Raw genomic sequence first — 19,531 nt, 5'->3', positions numbered from 1 at the left:
CTTAAGACTCAAGCCCAAGGACCTACTGATGTAGTGGAGAGTTGGGTTCAATGTATCATGAAATGACGAACAGTACGCCATGGTTGTATGACAGGCAGAGTTGCCCCATGATTAAAGGTATGTGCTCAGATCCAGGCTGTTTGGGTTCAAGTCCCAGCTCTGTCACTTACTATGTATATCTCAGTCTTTCAGCTATCTATAACATGAGAATTAGAACATCTATCTCCTGATGTTATTATTTTTAAGATTTTATTTATTTATTTGACAGAGAGACAGCCAGAGAGAGAGGGAACACAAGCAGGGGGAGTGGGAGAGGAAGAAGCAGGCTGCTAGCAGAGGAGCCTGATGTGGGGCTCGATCCCAGAACGCCTGGATTACGCCCTGAGCCGAAGGCAGACGCTTAACGACTGTGCCACCCAGGAGCACCTATCTCCTGATGTTGTTATCTGTTTCCTGGTTATTATGAGGATCACACCAAATAATACATATAAAGTTCTTAGAATAGTATCTGGCACAGCATAAACACAGTGAAGTATTAGTTTTTGTAGCTTTCCAGGGCATTCAGTATGTGCTCTTTATACAACAGAGAAACATTACATCACTGCTAAACCTTTTAACTAATAGCTGGCAAAATAAAGTTGAAAATGGTACTAAACCCCAGGCAAGAGCTGCAATAGAAATTGCATTTATTATTAATGGAGCCCAGATGATAGTGCCACTCTCCGATTTTTTCCTAGGTTGGGAAGTTTTTTACTGTGTTTCCATCTAACCACAGGTGCTAGGAAATAAAAAATCTCTGTGGGCTCTTGAATGAGCCATGTGTGACTATTTTGAACAGTGACTTATACAATGAGACAATGCCTTTTGCTAAGTGATTTGAGAGGAACAAGCAAGTCAAAGAGGCATGGGTGAGAAAAGGGAAAACAATGAGTCATCATCAGTAAAAGATGTGCATATGGGATAGGGAGGTACATGACATAACTTTGTATTAAAAGTTGAAGCAGCATGATGAGTAGACTGGAAGACAGAGACGGGGAACAGGTAAACCATTGGGTAGCCTATGGCAATTGGTACCAAGTGGTGAAGCCCTAACCTAAGGAAGTGGCAGCAAGGAATGAAAGAAGAATAGACAGAACTTAGATATAGAAGATACTTGTTTTTGTTGTTTATTACATGTAACAAATCACCCCCAAGCTTAGCAGCTTAAAACTGCAAACATTTATTAACTCAGGCAGTTTCTGAGAGTCAAGAATCCAGGAGTAGCTTAACTGGGTGGTTCTGGCTCAAGTGTTTTACAAGGTTCCGGTCAAGATATTGGCCAGAGATTCACTCATCTCAAGGTTCAACTGGGGCTGGAGAATCATCTTCTAGGTTTACTTATATAGTAGCGAGCAGACCTCAGTTCCTTGCTGGCTGTTGGCCAGAGGCTTCAGCCTGCTTCCTTCCAAAAGAGAGACAGAAAGAATATGCCAGACCCAAACAGAAATCATAGTCATTTAAAGCAATCTCAGGAGTGATCTACCATCCTTTCTGTATGCTAGTCATCAAAAAGACCAGTCCTAGTACCATGTAGGATGGGACCAGCCACTTAAAACACTTCAAACTTAGCATCATAAAATTTGTTTACTCTTCCTAAGAGCAAATAGGACCACAGTCTTTTTTTTTTTTAAGATTTTATGTATTTATTTTTGAGAGAGAGAGAGAGAGAATGAACACAAACAGGGGGAGAGGTAGAGGCAGAAGCAGCCTCCCTGCTGAAAAGGGAGCCCGATGTGGGACTTGATCCCAGGATCCTGTGATCATGACCTGAGCCAAAGGCAGATGCTTAACTGACTGAACCACCCAGATGTCCCAGGACCACAGTCTTTTTAATATTCTACCAAGAACGTGACCTACAGAAATGTGAGGAAAAAGTGTTGAATTAAGCCACTAAGTTTATACTCATTTGTTATGTAGCAATAGAAAACTAAACTTTGAGACGATTTTGAGAAAATGGTATGTTCAACCTACATTTTCTTTTCCTTTAGTCTCTAAATTTCTTCTTAAAAAAGCTGCCCAAGGTCTTTTAAATTCTTTCAAATCATAATCAGAAGACTAAACTAATCCTAAGCCCCATTATTGATGATAATTGAATTAAAGGCTACAGACACAGGGCCAGATTTTAATACAGTTATTAAATATTGCTTTGTTGGAATTCTAAGACCGCAAGCCAAAGGGCTGTGGTTTCCCCCACTGCAGACAAAAACTAAAACTAAAAACAGAGGGGCCAAAGATGTAATCAAGAATGTTCATAGCAACTCTATTCTTATTAGTCCAAACTAGAAATTACTCAAATGCCCATCATCAGGGGAATAGATAAACAAATCGTAGATAATAAAGTGGAGTACTAACAACAATAAAAAAAAAAGTACTGCTATATCTAACAACATGCACGAATCTCAAAAATATTATGTTAAGTGAAAAAAACCAGATGCAAAACAGTACATGTTACATGATTCCACTTTCATGAAGTTCAGGAACATGCAAAACTATCTATTGTGATAAAAGTCAGAATGGTAGTTACCTCTGAGAAAGGACACAAGAGAACTTTGTGGATGATAGACATGGTCAATATCTGGATTTGGGTGGTAGTTCTGACCTATGTACACATAGGTTAAAAAAAATAAGCTGTACATTTAAGAGTTGTTCATCTTTATATATGTAAATACCTCAGTTACAGGGACCGCAATTAACTGAATTAATTATGTATAAAAATTTGGGGTGAGTTTTTTTTTTAAAGATTTTATTTGTTTATTCGACAGAGATAGAGACAGCCAGCGAGAGAGGGAACACAAGCAGGGGGAGTGGGAGAGGAAGAAGCAGGCTCATAGCAGAGGAGCCTGATGGGGGGCTCGATCCCATGACACTGGGATCACGCCCTGAGTCAAAGGCAGACGCTTAACCACTGTGCCACCCAGGCGCCCCTGGGGTGAGTTCTTTTAGTATAGTCTGTATATAACTAAAAGCATGGGGATCTGCCAGAACAGATCCCTCCCTTGAGGGACTTCAGGAAAGACTCATGCTTGTGGCCCACAGTCAGGGAAATCACAGACCTTTCTCACAGGGGACTGACTAAAAATGGATCAGAAGGAATGAAACAAAATGCAAAAACTGTGGCCACCAGCTCTGCTTCCAAGGGAGGAATTTGGATCATATGGAGAGATAACAGCCATTTATTCCCCCACCATCCACTCCTCCCAAGTATCCAGTTATCTGTGCTGCACACCTTTCCTACTAAGAGCTTAGGCCTTTACCATAAAGAGTTGCCTTGACCTGTGATAGAGTTTCCCCTTGGAGCTGCCTTGTCTTTAACTGATAATCTTTGGACCTGCTTGGCTGGGAAGATCGTGGTACTCAAGGCACTTGGAGAACACAGACACTGTTCTGTTTCAAACTTTATCCAGCCCTACTTGACTTGACTTGTTACCTCTTTTCCTCCTTACAGAGCGATATAAGAGCCTGCAATGCTCTTCTGATTCTCACGTGGTTGTCTTCTTGTCTGCTATTCAGATGTTAGCTTAAATATTACCTTCTCAGAGCTGATATTTTTACCCACCCATTCAAATTCTATCCCAGCATTATACTTAATTCTCTGCATAGCAACTTATTACCAGTGAATATTTTATTTGCATCCTTTTTTATTGTATGTCTGTTAAAATGCAAGCTTTCATTGTATCTGTGGCTTTATGTCTTCATTGGTTAGGGAATACTTCTTCAAATATTGCTTTTTCTCCATTCTATCTCTCTTCCACTTCTGAAACCTTAATTACATGTACATTAGACCTTTTCACCAGGTTCCACTCATCTTTTAGGTTCTTTCGTGTGTTTATCATTTGTTTTTCTTTGCAAGGTCAATCTGGATATTTTCTACTGATCTATTTCTAATTGACCAATCCTCTTTCCTGCTATGTACAATCTATTAACCCATTAATTGAGTCCTGAATTCCAGCGATTCTATTTTCACTTCTAAGATTTCTATTTGATGCCTCTCATTTATTCCAGCTCTCTGTAAATTATCTCCAACCTTTTCATCTATTTTCTTGAACATATTAATAACAATTTTTATAAAGTCTCTGATAATTTCAATATCTGAATCATTTATGGGCACATTTCTGTTTTATTTTCTCCTCTTAATTTTCAGTCATTTGGCCTGTCTCCTGGCTTGCCTGGAGACTCTTTTTTTATTGAATTTGGGAGATTCTGTAAAAAAATTGTACAAGCGATAGGTCCTTCTGTCTTCCTCTTCTGGCAGAAAGAGAAAGATAAAGCACTTTGGTCCAATGAGGAAGTGAGATGATTTAAGGCTGGTTTTCATTCCCCTGAGTTTGTCCTTCCTTTTAGAATGTACCTCTGCAAGGGGTGTCAGATGAAAGCCTGGTCTCTCTTCCTTGGTGGACTCCAGGTTTTGTCTCTCTAGTACCATAAGGCTCCTGAACGCTCTACCTAGCTTTTCAGCCTTGCAGCCTCTGTTTCCTACCTGGCTTCTTGATCTCTTGCCCTAGGCAACTTAGGAATCAGTAAATGGATCAAAGTGAAAAGTGACACAAAAGCTCTGCTGTTCCCTCTTCACCAGGATTTTAGTCCCTCAGATATTAACTGCCTTCCTTCTAATACTTCAAACAGCTGTCTTGTTTTGACTTTTTTTTTCCTTCAGATTTTGGAGTTGCTTCTGGCAGGAGAGTTCATCTGATAAAAGCAACTCTGTCATACACAGAAGTCATCTCTAAATGCAAGCTCTATGAGAAAAGGATCTCATCTGTCTTACTTATGGCCGTTTCCTCTAGAATAGTGCCTAGTACCAAAAAAACCCCACAAAAAACAAAAAACCCCAAAAAACAAAAAAAAACAAAAACAAAAAAAACAAACCAAGCCAAAAAACAACCTTAATAAACATTTAATTAATATAAGAATTAGACCCTATATATATCCCTGACATCTGTATCATTTACAGTCCTCCATATCTATCCAAAGGAGCCTAGTATTGTTCATGTCCCCTTTTAAAATAATTCCTAACCCCATTTCTCCCCCCACAATAGACATCCATTCTAATGTGTTTCCTGTGTATCTTTTAACAATTTTTATGCAAAACATATACTGTCATTTTAAATTTACATAAATGCTGTTGTATAACTTATTTTGTTTCATTTTTTTTCACCACCCCTGTGCCCTTAAGCTCTGTGTATATCCAATTCATTTCTTCTGACAGCTGCATTGAATTCCATGGTTAACATCTGATGCATTTTATCTATGTAGGGAAGAGCACCAAATTGCCTCTAACTACCTGTCAACAGAAATAATGTTGTAATGAATATATTTTATATGTTCTCTTTGGACGTAAGTGAAACTTTCTTTTATATATATATATAAAAAGTAGACCACTTCCTAAGACTCCGAAGTCAAGCTACCCCAGTGGTCAGGAAGTCTCTGTAAGCCTTTTAAAATGCAAACCAAACAAACAAAACTTCATTCCTGTCTGGATACAACATTGTATATGGTAGTACAAGAGTGTTGAAGGGCACAAGTGTCATTGGTGTTCACAAGCTTATGAGTCGGCTCAAAGTTCACCAGTACTGACTTCTTCAAGATATCATGACCCTGCTTAAATCCTAGTTCTGGTTGCAGGCTTTCTTATTCCATTCCCCCACCCCCAACCCTCTGCTTGTGAGAAACGGAGCAAGAACAATGAACCAAAACATTCTCCCTCATTTCTCATCATTCATTTCAACTGTAGGTGTGGTGATCACCATCTCATTCTCCCTGGCAGAAACTTTGCCCCAGTCCACTGAGTTGGCAGAAATAACAAATGACACGAGAAACTTTGCTAGTATTTTTTTATACACCCCACAGATCAAATTTAATCCATATCCTTATAATCTTTATTTTCTACCAAACTCAGAAACTAAGTCAACTCTTCCATAAATTATTTCTTTCTTTTTTTTTTTAATTTATTTATTCGACAGAGATAGAGACAGCCAGTGAGAGAGGGAACACAAGCAGGGGGAGTGGGAGAGGAAGAAGCAGGCTCATAGCGGAGGAGCCTGATGTGGTGCTCTATCCCATAACGCCAGGATCACGCCCTGAGCCGAAGGCAGACGCTTAACCGCTGTGCCACCCAGGCGCCCCTTCCATAAGTTATTTCTAGCCAAAAATGTAAGTATGAAATGTTAAGTACTAGTCACACTGCTCTATCCTGCTTTGCTAACCTCTGTAGTCATCTAGATAGTCATACACCGGGAACATCTAGTTGTATTGAAATCTGACCACACCGTACTTCTGGAGCAGGTTTTGAAGCTTCATTTACAAACGTTAAGATCTAGTTGCTAGTTGCCAACAGCAACCTACAAAGGTAATGCCAGTTATGGCCACAATCCCCTGGGGACTCTAGGTCTCAGGAGCAAGGCCCAAATTAATGAACCAACTCAATGATAAAACTCCCCATAATCCTTGGAAAGATCCACCTCTCAAAGTTTTACTTATACTTAACATGTTGACACTTTTGCTGTATTCATTATCTGCTACAAAACATTTGCAATCCATATATGCTGGTTTCCCTTATCATAAATAACTATCAGGAACCTGCTACTTTAAGCACCCTGAAAGGTAAATAAAGAAATAAATAAAAAGATTAAGGTCTTTCTCTGAATGATTTTACTCTTAACTGAAGACAGCAAACACATGAAGAAAATAAAAGAGTAAATGCTAAACTGTTATCCTGACTATAGGAGCAACAGAGTTTTAAAGGGATTGATCACTATTGGGGTGCCTGGGTAGCGCAGTTGTTAAGCGTCTGCCTTCGGCTCAAGGCGTGGTCCCGGTGTTCCGGGATCGGGTCCCCCATCGGGCTCCTCCGCTGGGAGCCTGCTTCTTCCTCTCCCACTCCCCTGCTGTGTTCCCTCTCTCGCTGTCTCTCTGTCAAATAAATAAATAAAATCTTTAAAAAATATATAAAAAAATAAAGGGATTGATCACTATGAACTGGAAGAATTAAGAAAAAAAAAGCAATAAAAAGTGAATAATAAGGATGGATACGGTGTGATGGGCCCAGACTGAAACAACCCCAACTTGAAATATTTTGTATTGTTGCGTTCATGGGAAGCACTAGAGTTCAAAAAATGTAATAGTGACTACTACAATAGCTAAAGATACAAATTATTCCAAAGACTCTAAAGACAAAAGGTTATCCAATTTAAGCAAAAACAACCTTGCAGCTTTTACCCACTCATTCAGCTCGTTTTTTACTGAGCATGTAAGATGTGCCACCCACGGCAGTGAGTGGCCTCAACTAGCTAGGCAGGTTTCTTGCCTTCACTGAGCTTATTTCTTTCAGAAAACACTGGCATTAGAGTATCTGAATCACTACAATAACAAGACCTATTGAACACCTATTATGCACCAAGTACTGCCCTAAGCACTCTTCATAGCCCCTAAAATTTCCAGTTCTGTCTTCTACCCTTTATCTGTCATCTACCGGAGGTCCCCATGATAGTAGCTATGAAACATTTTGCTGCGTCAAAATGCTACAGGTCCCCAACTCCCAGAAACGTTCAAAAGTAGGGAGCACGGGAAGAACCCCGGCTGGGGCGCAGCAGGCCCAGTGCGGATGATCTCCCTGGCGACCGGACGCGATGCGGGGAAGAGGTAGCTGCGGCCCCGCCCCTCCCTTGGGGCGCCCTCAGCCCTAAACTCGCTTCGTGCGCATGCGTACGTGCACTGACCCCGCCCCCCTGGCGCCGCCGTCGGAGCCATTTCTCCGCCGCCTCCACGCGAGTTGCGGTGTGTTTGCCCGGTATCTCTGAGGAAGGCCGCTGCCACGGACCGTCCTGAGAGGGCTGTGTTCTCGGACACCAGGAAGCAGACGCCGGTAGGGGAGAGACGTCTCTGCCACCCGTTGGAGGCGTGGGGCCCCGCGCTCCTGCAGCCGGGCTTTGTTGCGAAGCGCGGGCGGCGGTGGCGGGTGGGGGAAGGGGCGAGACGCCCGCCGGGTTCCCGGATTGCGGGCTGCGTGCTGCTCGCCGCGCCATGCCTGCGCTCCCCGGGCCGCGGTGTAGACCCGTTTTTCCCCCAGCAATAGGCAGTCCCTATCCGAAGCAGCCAAACCCCACTTCCTCCTTCGGCCTGCGCTCGGCGGAGGCGCTGTCGCCGCTGAGTGAAAGGGGGTGACTCGCCGGGTGGTGAGCCCGCGGTGACGCCACACACGCCTAGGGCCCTTCATCCATTCATTCCGCCAACAAAGACCGGGCGCTGTCCTGCGGCCATGGTGGCGGAGCCGTAAACACGTGGGGGCACAGCCCCTCCCCCCTCCGCATGGAGGTTTCGGTGGTGGTGAGGCAACAGAAAAACGAAACGTCTGCAGGTTTCAGTAAAAAGATTGAGGAAATGAAGATTGCCAAGGGAGAATTCTAGTTTCACTGGGGTGGCAAGGGAAAGCGTTTCGGAGGAGGTAGACTTTGGAGCTGAGGTCGAGAACGCGTCAGCTCTGAAGATGCGGTGGAAAAGCAGAATTGCAGAGCTAAGGAAGGATTAGTCAGCGCTTGAGAGCAGACATTGGAAAGAAACAAAGAAGGCCATGTTCCTGGTTTTTGGGTGGCCAGAGTGGAAACCGGGATCTAGATCTGTAGATCTAGAACGTTATTGCTGTACGGCAGGTGTGCGGTAGTGGTGGCAGGGGATGAAGAGAAGCGAATGGATTGGAAACATGTTTTGGAGGCAGAATTGCGTGTAGGTCCAGGAGTCAGACTACCTGGCTTGGAATTGTGGGTCTCCCAGTTAAGAGCTCTGTCTTCTCTGGGGCAAAGTGTTCTTTGTCTCAGTTTATTCATCCCTAAAGGGGGCGAATACTAACAGTCTTATCAGTATAATTATTGTAAGGGTTAAGGAAAATAGTTCATGTAGATGATCTTATAAGGTTACTGCCTGGCGCTTCAAAAGATGGCTGTGGAGGATCTCGAGGGAGCGTATGACTCCCAAGTTGTGACAGGAGTAACTTGGTAGATGGCAGTGCCATTTCCGGAGATGGAAACAGTTGGACTGGGGGAAGAAGGAGCAGGTTTGGGGAGGAAACTTAAATTCTGTTTCTACTGAGGTGTCAGGTTAACATTTGCACATTAGTGCTGCAGTTGGATGAATTTGATTTTGGAGCTTAAAGAGAAAAGACTAAGTTTTCAATATATATTTGGGCATCATTAGCCTATAGTTGATACTGAATATAATGGAGTTAGATGAGACTGCCTAGGAAGGAAGGAATTTGATAGTATAGTCCTTCATATTTCATGGTACTCATTTACCCTGAGGTCTTGTTTTTTTAATTATTCAGGGGTTGAATTTACAGATAGACATGAGCTTTCCACAGCTTTTCAGTTAACAGGATTTGCCCAGGGTTAGACTGTGACTACAGAATAAGTTGATACTGGGGTCCAGTTTTAGGATGTTAGATTTAGGTGCTAACAAAATGCACTGAACAGAAGGTAAAGGCTTAATGCTAGTAAAAGGGTTTCTTCTCACAGCAAACTAATTTTTTTGCATATTTTTTCTGGATCTAAATTTGGTCTTAGATATCTTGCCTTTTTTTTTTAAGATGTATTTTTTATTTTGAGAGAGAGAGAAAGAGAGAGGGCATGTTTGTGCGGTGGGGAGGAGTAGAGGGAGAGGGAAAGAGAATCTCCAGCAGACTCCCCATTGAGCATGGAGCCTAACTACAGGGCTTGATCCCACGACCCTGAGATCATGACCCCAGCCGAAATCAAGAAATCAGGCTTAACTGACTGAGCCACCCAGGCACCCTTCAGGTATCTTGCTTTTAATTTAGATTCAGATTTTAAACTCACAGGCTCTGTATCTTTTGGTATATTTATAAACTAGATTAGAGGGAGAGTGCCACCACGTATGGTATGGTGTACATCAAGAAAACTTAATATCCTCAAATTTTAATGAATTACAAGGCCTAAATGAGAGATTTGGTACTTAACAGATTAGTGTTTCTAGTCTAAATAGTGTATTTGGACTTAGTAGTGTAATATATTGCCTACAGCTTTGAGGACAGTCTGTTAGGAGACACCTCAGAATGAGAGTAAACTCTTTGAATTTCACACAAAATGATTGATGACCATTTCTTAATATAGTAGTTTGAGTTTGAATTTATGCCTCCACAGTGGGTGACTTGGAAAAGTTACTTAAACTTTCTATGCCCTTGTTTCTTCCTCTGTAGAGAGACGATAATAGTATTTACCATATAATTTTATCTCCCATTGTTTGAGGATTGAGTTAACACATAAGGTGCCTATTGTAAAAAGTAGGACGTTGCATGAAATTTTTTTTTTTTTTTTAAGATTTATTCATTTGAGAGAGGGCGCACACGTGGAGGGGAGAGGCAGAGGGAAAGAGAATCTTCAAGCAGACTCTCCTCCTAGCCCAGAGGCGGAGCCTGACACTAGGCTCAATCCCAGGACCTTGAGATCATGACCCAGCTGAAATCCAGAATCAGCCACTCAACTGGCTGAGCCATCCAGGCACGTCACATAAAGTGTTTTTAAGAAAAGGTCAGGGGTACCTGGGTGGCTGACTTGGGAAGTATCCAGCTCTTGATGTCGGCCTAGGTCATGATCTCAGGGTTGTGAGATCAAGCCCTGCATCAGGCTCCATGCTGTGTATGGAGTCTGCTTAAGATTCTTTCTCTTCCTCTCTCAAAGAAAAAAAAAAAAGGTCAAAAATCACTTGTAGTCACCCAAAGATAACCATTTTGAGGGATATTTCTTTTTTAGTCTTGATTTATGCATATATACTTTTATATAATTCAAATCGTTTAGTTTTGTATCCTGCTTTTTTGTGTAACATGTCATAGGCCTTCCAATTATGTCATTAAAATTTTGTCATAAGCAATTTTAATAGCAGCATGATAGGATATCCTGTGTTTAACCTAAATTTTCAGTTAATTCCAGTTATTTGTCACTTGTAGTGTTTGCTCTTATAAATAACGCAGTTTAACTTTTGTTTTCTTAGGTCTAAAGAAGACAGTTGAATCATGGGTGATGTTAAAAATTTTCTGTATGCCTGGTGTGGCAAAAGGAAGATGACCCCATCCTATGAAATTAGAGCAGTGGGGAACAAAAACAGGCAAAAATTCATGTGTGAGGTACTAGAGAATATAGTTGCATTTATGTGATTTTTTGACACTTATTTTGCTGTTAAGAGGACAATGTTTTCTGTTTGGAAACAGTAGTGTGTTGTATGTTCTTTATTGTCGGTTGCTTGCTATTTTGTTTCATTATAAATCATTTTCAAGTGAGCATTACTTCTAAAACAATCTGATAGGTAAATTATTCTCGTTAGAACATGTATCTTCCTCAGCTTCCACAGTACCAGTAGTACAGATTAAAAAAGGTGGATCAGCTGTTTGCGAGTTTTACTAATTCCTGTATAAAGTAGAGCAATTGCTTCAAGTCAAATTGCTTAAAATAAATACAAGTGGGGAGTTTGTTCTGGGGGGGGCTTATAAAATCAAATTTTAATGTGGAACATCCTGTTACAGAAGAAGAGACTGTCTGAGCCACATAAATTAATATTGTTTTTAGATTAGTTTATCACTGGACAACACAATTCAAGCTTTTTCATAAGTCAACTTATAAATTTTCTTAGATGTGTTATTTTCAGTATTTTTATAGAGCATATCTTCAACATTTAACTGTTATTTCTTAATGGACTATTGAGTTATGTATTTTTTAAGTCCCAGGATTACCCAGGTCAGTCTCTTCTAATACACTTTTTCTTGACTGTTCAAGGTTCGAGTGGAAGGTTATAATTACATTGGCATGGGCAATTCCACCAATAAAAAAGATGCACAGAGCAATGCTGCCAGAGATTTTGTTAACTATTTGGTTCGGATAAATGAAGTAAAGAGTGAAGAAGTCCCAGCTGTTGGGGTAAGTACTTAGGCAGGCCCAGCACTTAGCATGTATGTGGTAAGGTAATGCCAACCTGTTACATACAGAGACACAGGGTGATGATTTTCAGTGATGTTTTCAAATATATTAATGTGTTCCTTAGTGAACCTTGGAATCTTATTTTCTCAGAGCCCTGGGATGAGTTCCTGAAAATTCTGATTTTATTCTGATTATGTACGTGAATTGTGGGCTTGGGAAATTCCTTTAATCTGTGTCTCTTGTGGTTTTATATATTTCATTCATTCATAAACTAATTTTAAGAGCCTGTTGTGTTCTATGTACTTCCAAAGATAATATTTTAAAGAGTATAAAAATCAGAAATACTTTAAGACAGTGTTTACTCCCATTGACAATTCCTTATTACAGCAGAGAGAAAATTCTGTTTTATGCAATGACATATCATTCTTGTGTTTCTGATACCATGATTACTTCAATATATTGTGTAAGTATGCAACAGACTCTCCTTTTTAGTATTGTTTTTAAGAAATAAACTTTATCTCCATTTAATTAAAAAATGAAAAGCTGAGTTTTCACAAAGATAGAGGAATTCTTAACAATATAAAAGATTCACATTATAAATTAAGTTAATAACCAAGGTAACTTAAATGAAAGATTCAGTTTTTATAAAACCTTTAGGAATAATATCTGTATCAATTTTAACAGTTCATTTTCACTGTGTTTGTATTTTGACTTATTTATAAAGGTTGATATAAATATTTTATTTCCTTCCATTGCTTTGACCCAGAAGTCAGGAGACTTACTCTCTAGTAGTATATTGTACCACTAGGTAATTGCAATTGGTTGGCCCATCTGCAAAATAAAGGGATTGGATAAGATGATCTTGGAGATTCTTTCCGGCTATGAAAAGAATGCTGCAAATATCTTTCAAATATTTGGAACATTGGCATTTGCTCCATCTGTTATGACCTGTTCTGTATCTTTTAGCCTCTTGCTCTTAAAGTGTAGGTCTGCTGGTGACAGATTCTTCTTAATTTTCTTTTATGTGAAAATGTTTTCGTTTTGCGTTCTGTCTTGCATATTTTCACTAAATGTAGAATTCTGGTGTTCCAGTTTCCTTTTCTTTCAGCACCTCTTTTCTTCCATTGTTATCTGATGAGAAGTCAGTTATAATCAAATCATTTCCCCCTATATGTAATGTGTTATTTTCTGTGGTTGCATTTATTTTTTTCTTGGTTTCCAGCGGTTTGACTATGATGTGACTAGGTGTGGTTTTCTTTGTACTTACCTTGCTTGGAATTTGCTGAGATTCTTGAATCTGTACATTTATGTCCTTTACCAAATTTGGGGAATCTTTTGCTGTTATTTTTTCAAAAAAAATTTTTTTTTTGCCTCATTTGTTCTTTTCTCCTTTGGGGACTCATATGTTAAACTTTTGTGTATTATCCCAAAGCTCCCTGAGGCTCTTTCCTTTTTTTCTTTCTTTCTGTTCTTCACATTGGATGACTTCTACTGATTATCTTCAAGTTCACGGATTGTTCTCTGTCAACTCCCTTTTGCTGTTGTCAGTCCATCCAGTGAATTTTACTTCATATATTGTCTTTGTCTTTTCCAGAATTAACAGATTTTGTTGTTGTTGTTTTTTAAAGAGATTTTCTTTCTCTGGTGGCATTTCTTACTGTTTCATTCATTATAAGCATGTGTTCATAATACAAATGTGAATTTTCTTTATGTCATTGAGCATAGTTACAACAGCTTTAAAATTCTTGTCTACTAAATCTGACATCTGGGTCATCTCAGGTTGGGTTCTGTTGATTGTATTTTCTCACCTTTTTGTCTGTATGTCAAGTAATTTTGGATTATATCTTGGGCACTGTGATAATTATGTTGTAGAGACCCTAAATAATGTTACATTTTTTGTTGAAAGATTACTGATTTTGTTTACTGTCATGCAATTTGTTTGGTTGGACTCCTACAGCAGAAACTTTTTTGGGTAACAGCTCAAATCTCATTTCAGTTTTCTGATCCTTGCTAGGCAGCTTGGAGTTTGTCTTGTACATGTGTTGTTTGGGTGTTAGCCAGTGATTTGGGCAGAGTTTATACACAGAAACTGAGGTTCTTCCTTCTTTTCTTTCCAGGATTGCCTCCTCATTTTCTAGCAGCGTTCGTTTCCCCAAGCTCATATTCTCTGATTGTTCAGGCCCAAAAGACTGGGTTTTCTTTTGGAGTTTTAATTGTCTCACATGGTCTTCCCTTAGGCTAAAAGCTATAATAGACTGGAATTACAACCTTGGCTATTCCTTACTTTCTCATTTTGAGTCACCTCCATAATCTTCCAGCTTTTGTTCACTTTTTAGTGCTTGCATATAATTGTGGGGGACTTTGGGGTTTTTGGGGCAGGTTTTTTTGTATATTTTCCCCCCTAGATTTCATGTTATTATTTGCAGAAAGGTCAATCTAGTCTGTGCATTTGCCACTTTCCCCCTAACTTCCTCTGTTCCAGCTACACTGGCTTTCTTGCCATTTCTCAATGTGCCAACACCTTTCTACCTCAAGACTTTTGTATGTAACTATTCTTTCTGCCTTGAGTGCTCTTTCCCAGCCATCCTTGTCAAAGTTGTAAATCCATTGCTACCTTTACCCTGGTATTTCTTATCCCCTTTTATTTTTCTTAGTAGCACTTACTAACTTCTAACCCAGTGCTTCTCCGCTCAGAGGTGATTTTGTCTCAGGGATGTTTGGCAATGTGTGGAGTCATTTTTGTTACAACTGGAAGGGAGTGTCAGCAATACTAACCTATAATATATGGAGGCCAGGGATGCTACTAAACATCCTACAATGCGTAAGATAGCCTCCTACAACAAAGAATTGTTCTGCCCAAAATGTCAGTTGTACTGAGTGTGATAAAGCCTTTTCTAACCTCATTTTTCCCCAGGCTTTCATATAAGAATAAAAGTTCATAAGAGCAGGTTTTTTGTTTTTTTAAGAGTTTATTTATTAGAGAGAGAAAGAGCATGATTGAGGCAGAGAGAGAGGGAGAAGCAGACTCCCCACTGAGCAGAGAACCCAGAGCTCGCTGGGCACAATCCCAGGACTCTTGAGACCTAGACCTGAGCCGAAGGCAGACGCTTCACCAACTGAGCCACCCATGTGCCCTGGGTTTTGTTTTGACTTCATTTGCTGTTTCCCCAATGTTAGCATAGTTCTGGCCTATACAGCAGGCACTTGAAGGTGGGGTTTTTTTTGTTTGTTTGTTTGTTTTGGTTGAATGAATGAATGATGAATGGGCGAATTTGGAAAAGCATCATATAACAAACCAATCTCTACTTTAAGCTACCATCTTTATCTCATCTCCTCATCCCTGCGAGATCCTTGGTCATGTCACTTACCTCATCTAGCATTTGCCCTTTCATTCCACAAATTGCTCTTGCCAAAAGTGACCTGTTTCTGAGTGCGGAGGATACTTTAAAATGTTTTTATTGTGGAAATTTCAAATGTGTACAGAAGTAAGAATAATACTGTGAGCCCATATTTTCATAATCCAGTTGCAATACTTTACAATGTGGCCAGTCATCATTCATCTCTAGTCTTTTTCTAGTTTCTTCAGATTATTTTGAAGTATATTTTAGACATCCTGTCATTCATCTGTTACTATTTCAGTTTGTATATCTTAAAGATAATCCTTCTAAAAAACACAATAACAATTCCATTATCAAATCTAAAAAATTTTAAGAATTGTTTCTTAATGTCCTCAAATATCCAGTTAGTATTCAAATTTTCCTGTTTCACAAATCCATTTTTTACATTTTGTTTAAATCATGCTCCAAATGATGTCATATTTATATACCAAGCGATTAATATCTCTTTTAATCACTCGATTCTCTTACCCTCTTTCTCACTTTTCTCTGCAATTTGTTGAAGAAAGCACGTCATTTATTCTTTATTTTCCCACAGTTCAGAATTTCTGGATTACATCTCTGTGGTATCATAAAACATTTCTCTGCCTCTCTGTTTCCCATAATTGGTTAGATCTAGAGACTTGATTAGATTCAGATTTGGAGGGGAGGGGCAAGAACAAGAAAATACTGTTCTATCAGGAGGAGGCATGTAATATTGTGGTATGAGCAGTGGTTTATGATCACTGTGTGGATTTATTTCATTAGTAGTTTCCTTTGGTTTTGATCTGGAATACTTCTATAACAAGAAACTTCTTTAATCAATAATTTAGTCACCCTGAGTTAGAGTTTAGACAGGGAAGGCAAAATAAATGTGTGATTATTTCACTTTATTTAGCGGTGTTCTATAAATACCTGTCCATCTGCTCTAACAAGTCATTTAAATCCAGTGTTTCCTTACTGATTTCTGTCTGGATGACTATCAATTGACGTAAGTGGGGTATTAAAGTTCCTTACTATAGTTGTAGTTGTTATCTGTTTCTCTTCTGTGTCTGTTAATATTTGTTTTTTATATATTTTGGTGCTTCTGTGTTGGGTGCCTAAATATTTACAAATGCTATATCCTTTTGTTGGATTGAGCTCTTCATCATTAGGAAATGCCCTTCTTTGTCTCTTATTACACTCTTTGTTTCAAAGTTTACTATACACACACACACACACACACACACACACACAAAACAAACAAAAAACAAAGTCTGTTATCTGGTTGCTACCCCAGACGAATGGAAATGTTTATTTCCATTGCACAGAATGTCTTTTTCTGTCCCTTCACTTTCAGTCTGTGTGTACTTCCATCTAAAGTGTATCTCTTGGATCACTTCTGGTCTCCCTCTGGCTGCCATCTTGCATCCCCACGTGTGTGTACCTAATTTCAGCTGGTCCACCTGGGACCTCTTGAGTGCCAACCCTATTCCCTCATGTGGTCCCGTTTCCGTTCCAACAAGATGAAAGAAACAACCATGAACCAGGAGAAACTTTCCAAAGTGCAAGCGCACGTGTGCGTTGGTGGAAAAGGAACTGCTTACCAAGAAGGTGGTTCATGGAATGGCTACAGCAGATGATAGAAAACTTCAGTTCTCTTTAAAGAAGTTAGGGATAAACGATACCTCTGGTATTGAAAAAGTGAATGTGTTCACAAACCAAGGGACAGTGATCCATTTTAACAACCCTAAAGTTCAGGCATCCCTGGCAGTGCGAACACTTTAATAATAACCATCACAGGTCATTCTAAGAAAAAAACAAAGCAGCTGACAGAAATGCTACCCAGTATCTTAAACCAACTTAGTGGAGACAGTTTGACTCCTTTAAGAAGATGGACTGAAGCTCTGCCCAAACAATATATGGATGTAAAAGCACCACTTGCTATCAGAGAGGAGGAGGAGGATGAAGATCCAGATCTTACGGAGAATTTTGATGAAGCTTCTAAGAATAAAGCAAACTGAATTGAGTCAACTTCTGAAGAAGATAAAACTTGAAGAAGTTACTGGAAGATGCTATTTTATATTACGACTGCTTTTTAAAATTTTGTTCGTGGATCTGATAAAATCTAGATCTCTAATATTTTTAAGGCCAGGCGCCTAGGGCGCCATAGCTCTTTTCAGTTTTTGCTTATACACAGTTCATTCTTTGTAGCTAATTAAGCTGAAGAAGCCTGGGAGTAGTTTGAAACAAGGTTAATAAAGTTCTTTGCCTACTAAAAAATAAATTGTATCTCATAGGCAGCATATAGGCGGTTCATGTTATTTAATCCATTCAGCCACTCTGTTTTTTAATTGGAGAATTTAGTCCATTTACAGTTTAAAGTAATTATTGATTGGCGTGTGCTTATTGCCATTCTGTTCATTGTTCTCTAGTTATTTCTCTAGATTCTATTTGTTCCTTGCTATCTTTGTGGTTTGAGGATTTTCTTTAATGGTATGCTCATACTCCTTTTTCTTCTGTGTATTTCAGATTTTTGCTTTGTAATCACGATTACACTTACATATAGCAGCATATATCGATAATATTTTGAGTCAGTAACTTGAGTTCTAAAGCTAACATTTTTACTCCCCTCACCACCACGTTTTATATTTTTGATATAATATTTTACATTTTTTTATTTTGTGTATCCTTTAATTATTATAATCATAGTTATTTTTTGCTATTTTTCTTGTTTAACCTTCGTATTAGTTTTATAAGTAGTTAATCTTTTATTATATGTTAATTTTTCTAGTGAGATTCTTTCATATTTCTTGTTACCAATAAGTGCCCTTTCTTAATAGTTTAAAGAAGTCCTTTTTAAAAAACATTTTTTTAATATTTATTTGAGAGAGTGCGTGAGCACAAGCAAGGGGAGCAGCAGAGCGATAGGAAAAAGCAGGCTACCTACTAGGCAGGGAGCCCAATGCAAAGCTCGATCCCAGGACTCTGGGATCATGACCTGAGCGAAAGGCAGACACTTACTGAGCCACCCAGGGGGCCCAGGAAGTCCTTTTAACATTTCTCATAAGGCAGGTTTAGTGGTGATGAATTATTCTAGCATTTGCTTGTCTGGGGAACTATTTCTCTCTCCTTCAGTTCTGAATGATGACTTTGCCAGGTACATAAATTCTTGCTTCAGAATTTTTTTCCCTGCACTTTGAATATATCATTCTACTCCCTTCTGGCCCACTAAGTTTCCACTGAAAAATCTGCTCATGGATGGGGGTTCCCATGTGTGTAATGAGATATTTCTCTTTTGCTGCTTTTTATTCTCTCCTTGCTTTACCTTTTGACATTTTAATTATAATGTGTCTTGGTTTAGGTTTCTTTGCATTCATCTTACTTGTAATCCTCTGGGCTTCCTGGATCTGGTTGTCTGTTTCCTTCCCCAGGTTAGGAAAGTTTTTAGCCCTTTTTTTCTTCAAATAAAATTTCTGCCCCTTCTCTCTCTCTCTTTCCTCCTTCTTGAAACCCAGTGATACGAATATTAGTCCATTGATGTTTTCATTTTTTCACCTTTTTTTCTTTTTGCTGCTCTTTTTGGGTGAGTTCTACTTCCTTGGCTTTGAGTTAACTGATCCTTTCTTCTTTTCCATCTGGTCTGCTGTTTAACCCCTCTAGTGTTACTTCTCAGTTCAGTTACTGTATTTTTCAGCTGTGTCTTCTCTAATTGGTACTTTCTCATATTTTCCATCTTTTTGTTGAAGTTCTGTGTTCATATATTCTTCTCCCCAGTTTGGTGAGCATCTTTATGACCATTAGTTTAAAGTCTTTATCAGATAAATTAGCATAGTTCCATTTCATTAAGGTTTTATCTGGTTCTTTCATTTGGAACATATTCCTGTTTCATTTTGCCTATGTTGGTTTTTTTTTTTTTTTTTTTAAAGATTTTATTTATTTATTCGACAGAGATAGAGACAGCCAGCGAGAGAGGGAACACAAGCAGGGGGAGTGGGAGAGGAAGAAGCAGGCTCATAGCGGAAGAGCCTGATGTGGGGCTCAATCCCGCAACGCCAGGATCACGCCCTGAGCTGAAGGCAGACGCTTAACTGCTGTGCCACCCAGGCGCCCCTGCCTATGTTGGTTTCTGTACAGCAGATGAAACTACTTCTCCTAAGTCTTAAAGGAGTGGCCTTATGTAGGAGGTGAGCTTTCTCATTCAGCCCTGCCCCAGCTCTTGGT

At 39.4% G+C, this 19,531-nt stretch overlaps 1 protein-coding gene and 1 pseudogene across 1 annotated transcript in view; both read left to right on the top strand.

Moving 5' to 3' along the window:
- The first annotated feature begins 7,746 nt into the window (after window positions 1-7,746).
- The window catches only part of DHX9 (DExH-box helicase 9), a 56,649-nt gene continuing 44,864 nt past the window's right edge, over window positions 7,747-19,531 (top strand). Inside the window, 3 exon segments of the mRNA XM_026509194.4 lie at window positions 7,747-7,900; window positions 11,035-11,167; window positions 11,814-11,954. Of these exon segments, the coding sequence (XP_026364979.2) occupies window positions 11,057-11,167; window positions 11,814-11,954 (252 nt within the window). The 5' untranslated portion in view covers window positions 7,747-7,900; window positions 11,035-11,056.
- LOC113262731 (transcription factor BTF3-like) lies at window positions 11,974-17,892 on the top strand (annotated as a pseudogene).

Source organism: Ursus arctos, unplaced genomic scaffold (genome assembly GCF_023065955.2).
Source record: "Ursus arctos isolate Adak ecotype North America unplaced genomic scaffold, UrsArc2.0 scaffold_2, whole genome shotgun sequence".
Classification (NCBI taxonomy): domain Eukaryota; kingdom Metazoa; phylum Chordata; class Mammalia; order Carnivora; family Ursidae; genus Ursus; species Ursus arctos.
Note: the sequence above shows the minus strand (reverse complement) of the source record. Positions and strands in the feature narration are given on the sequence as shown.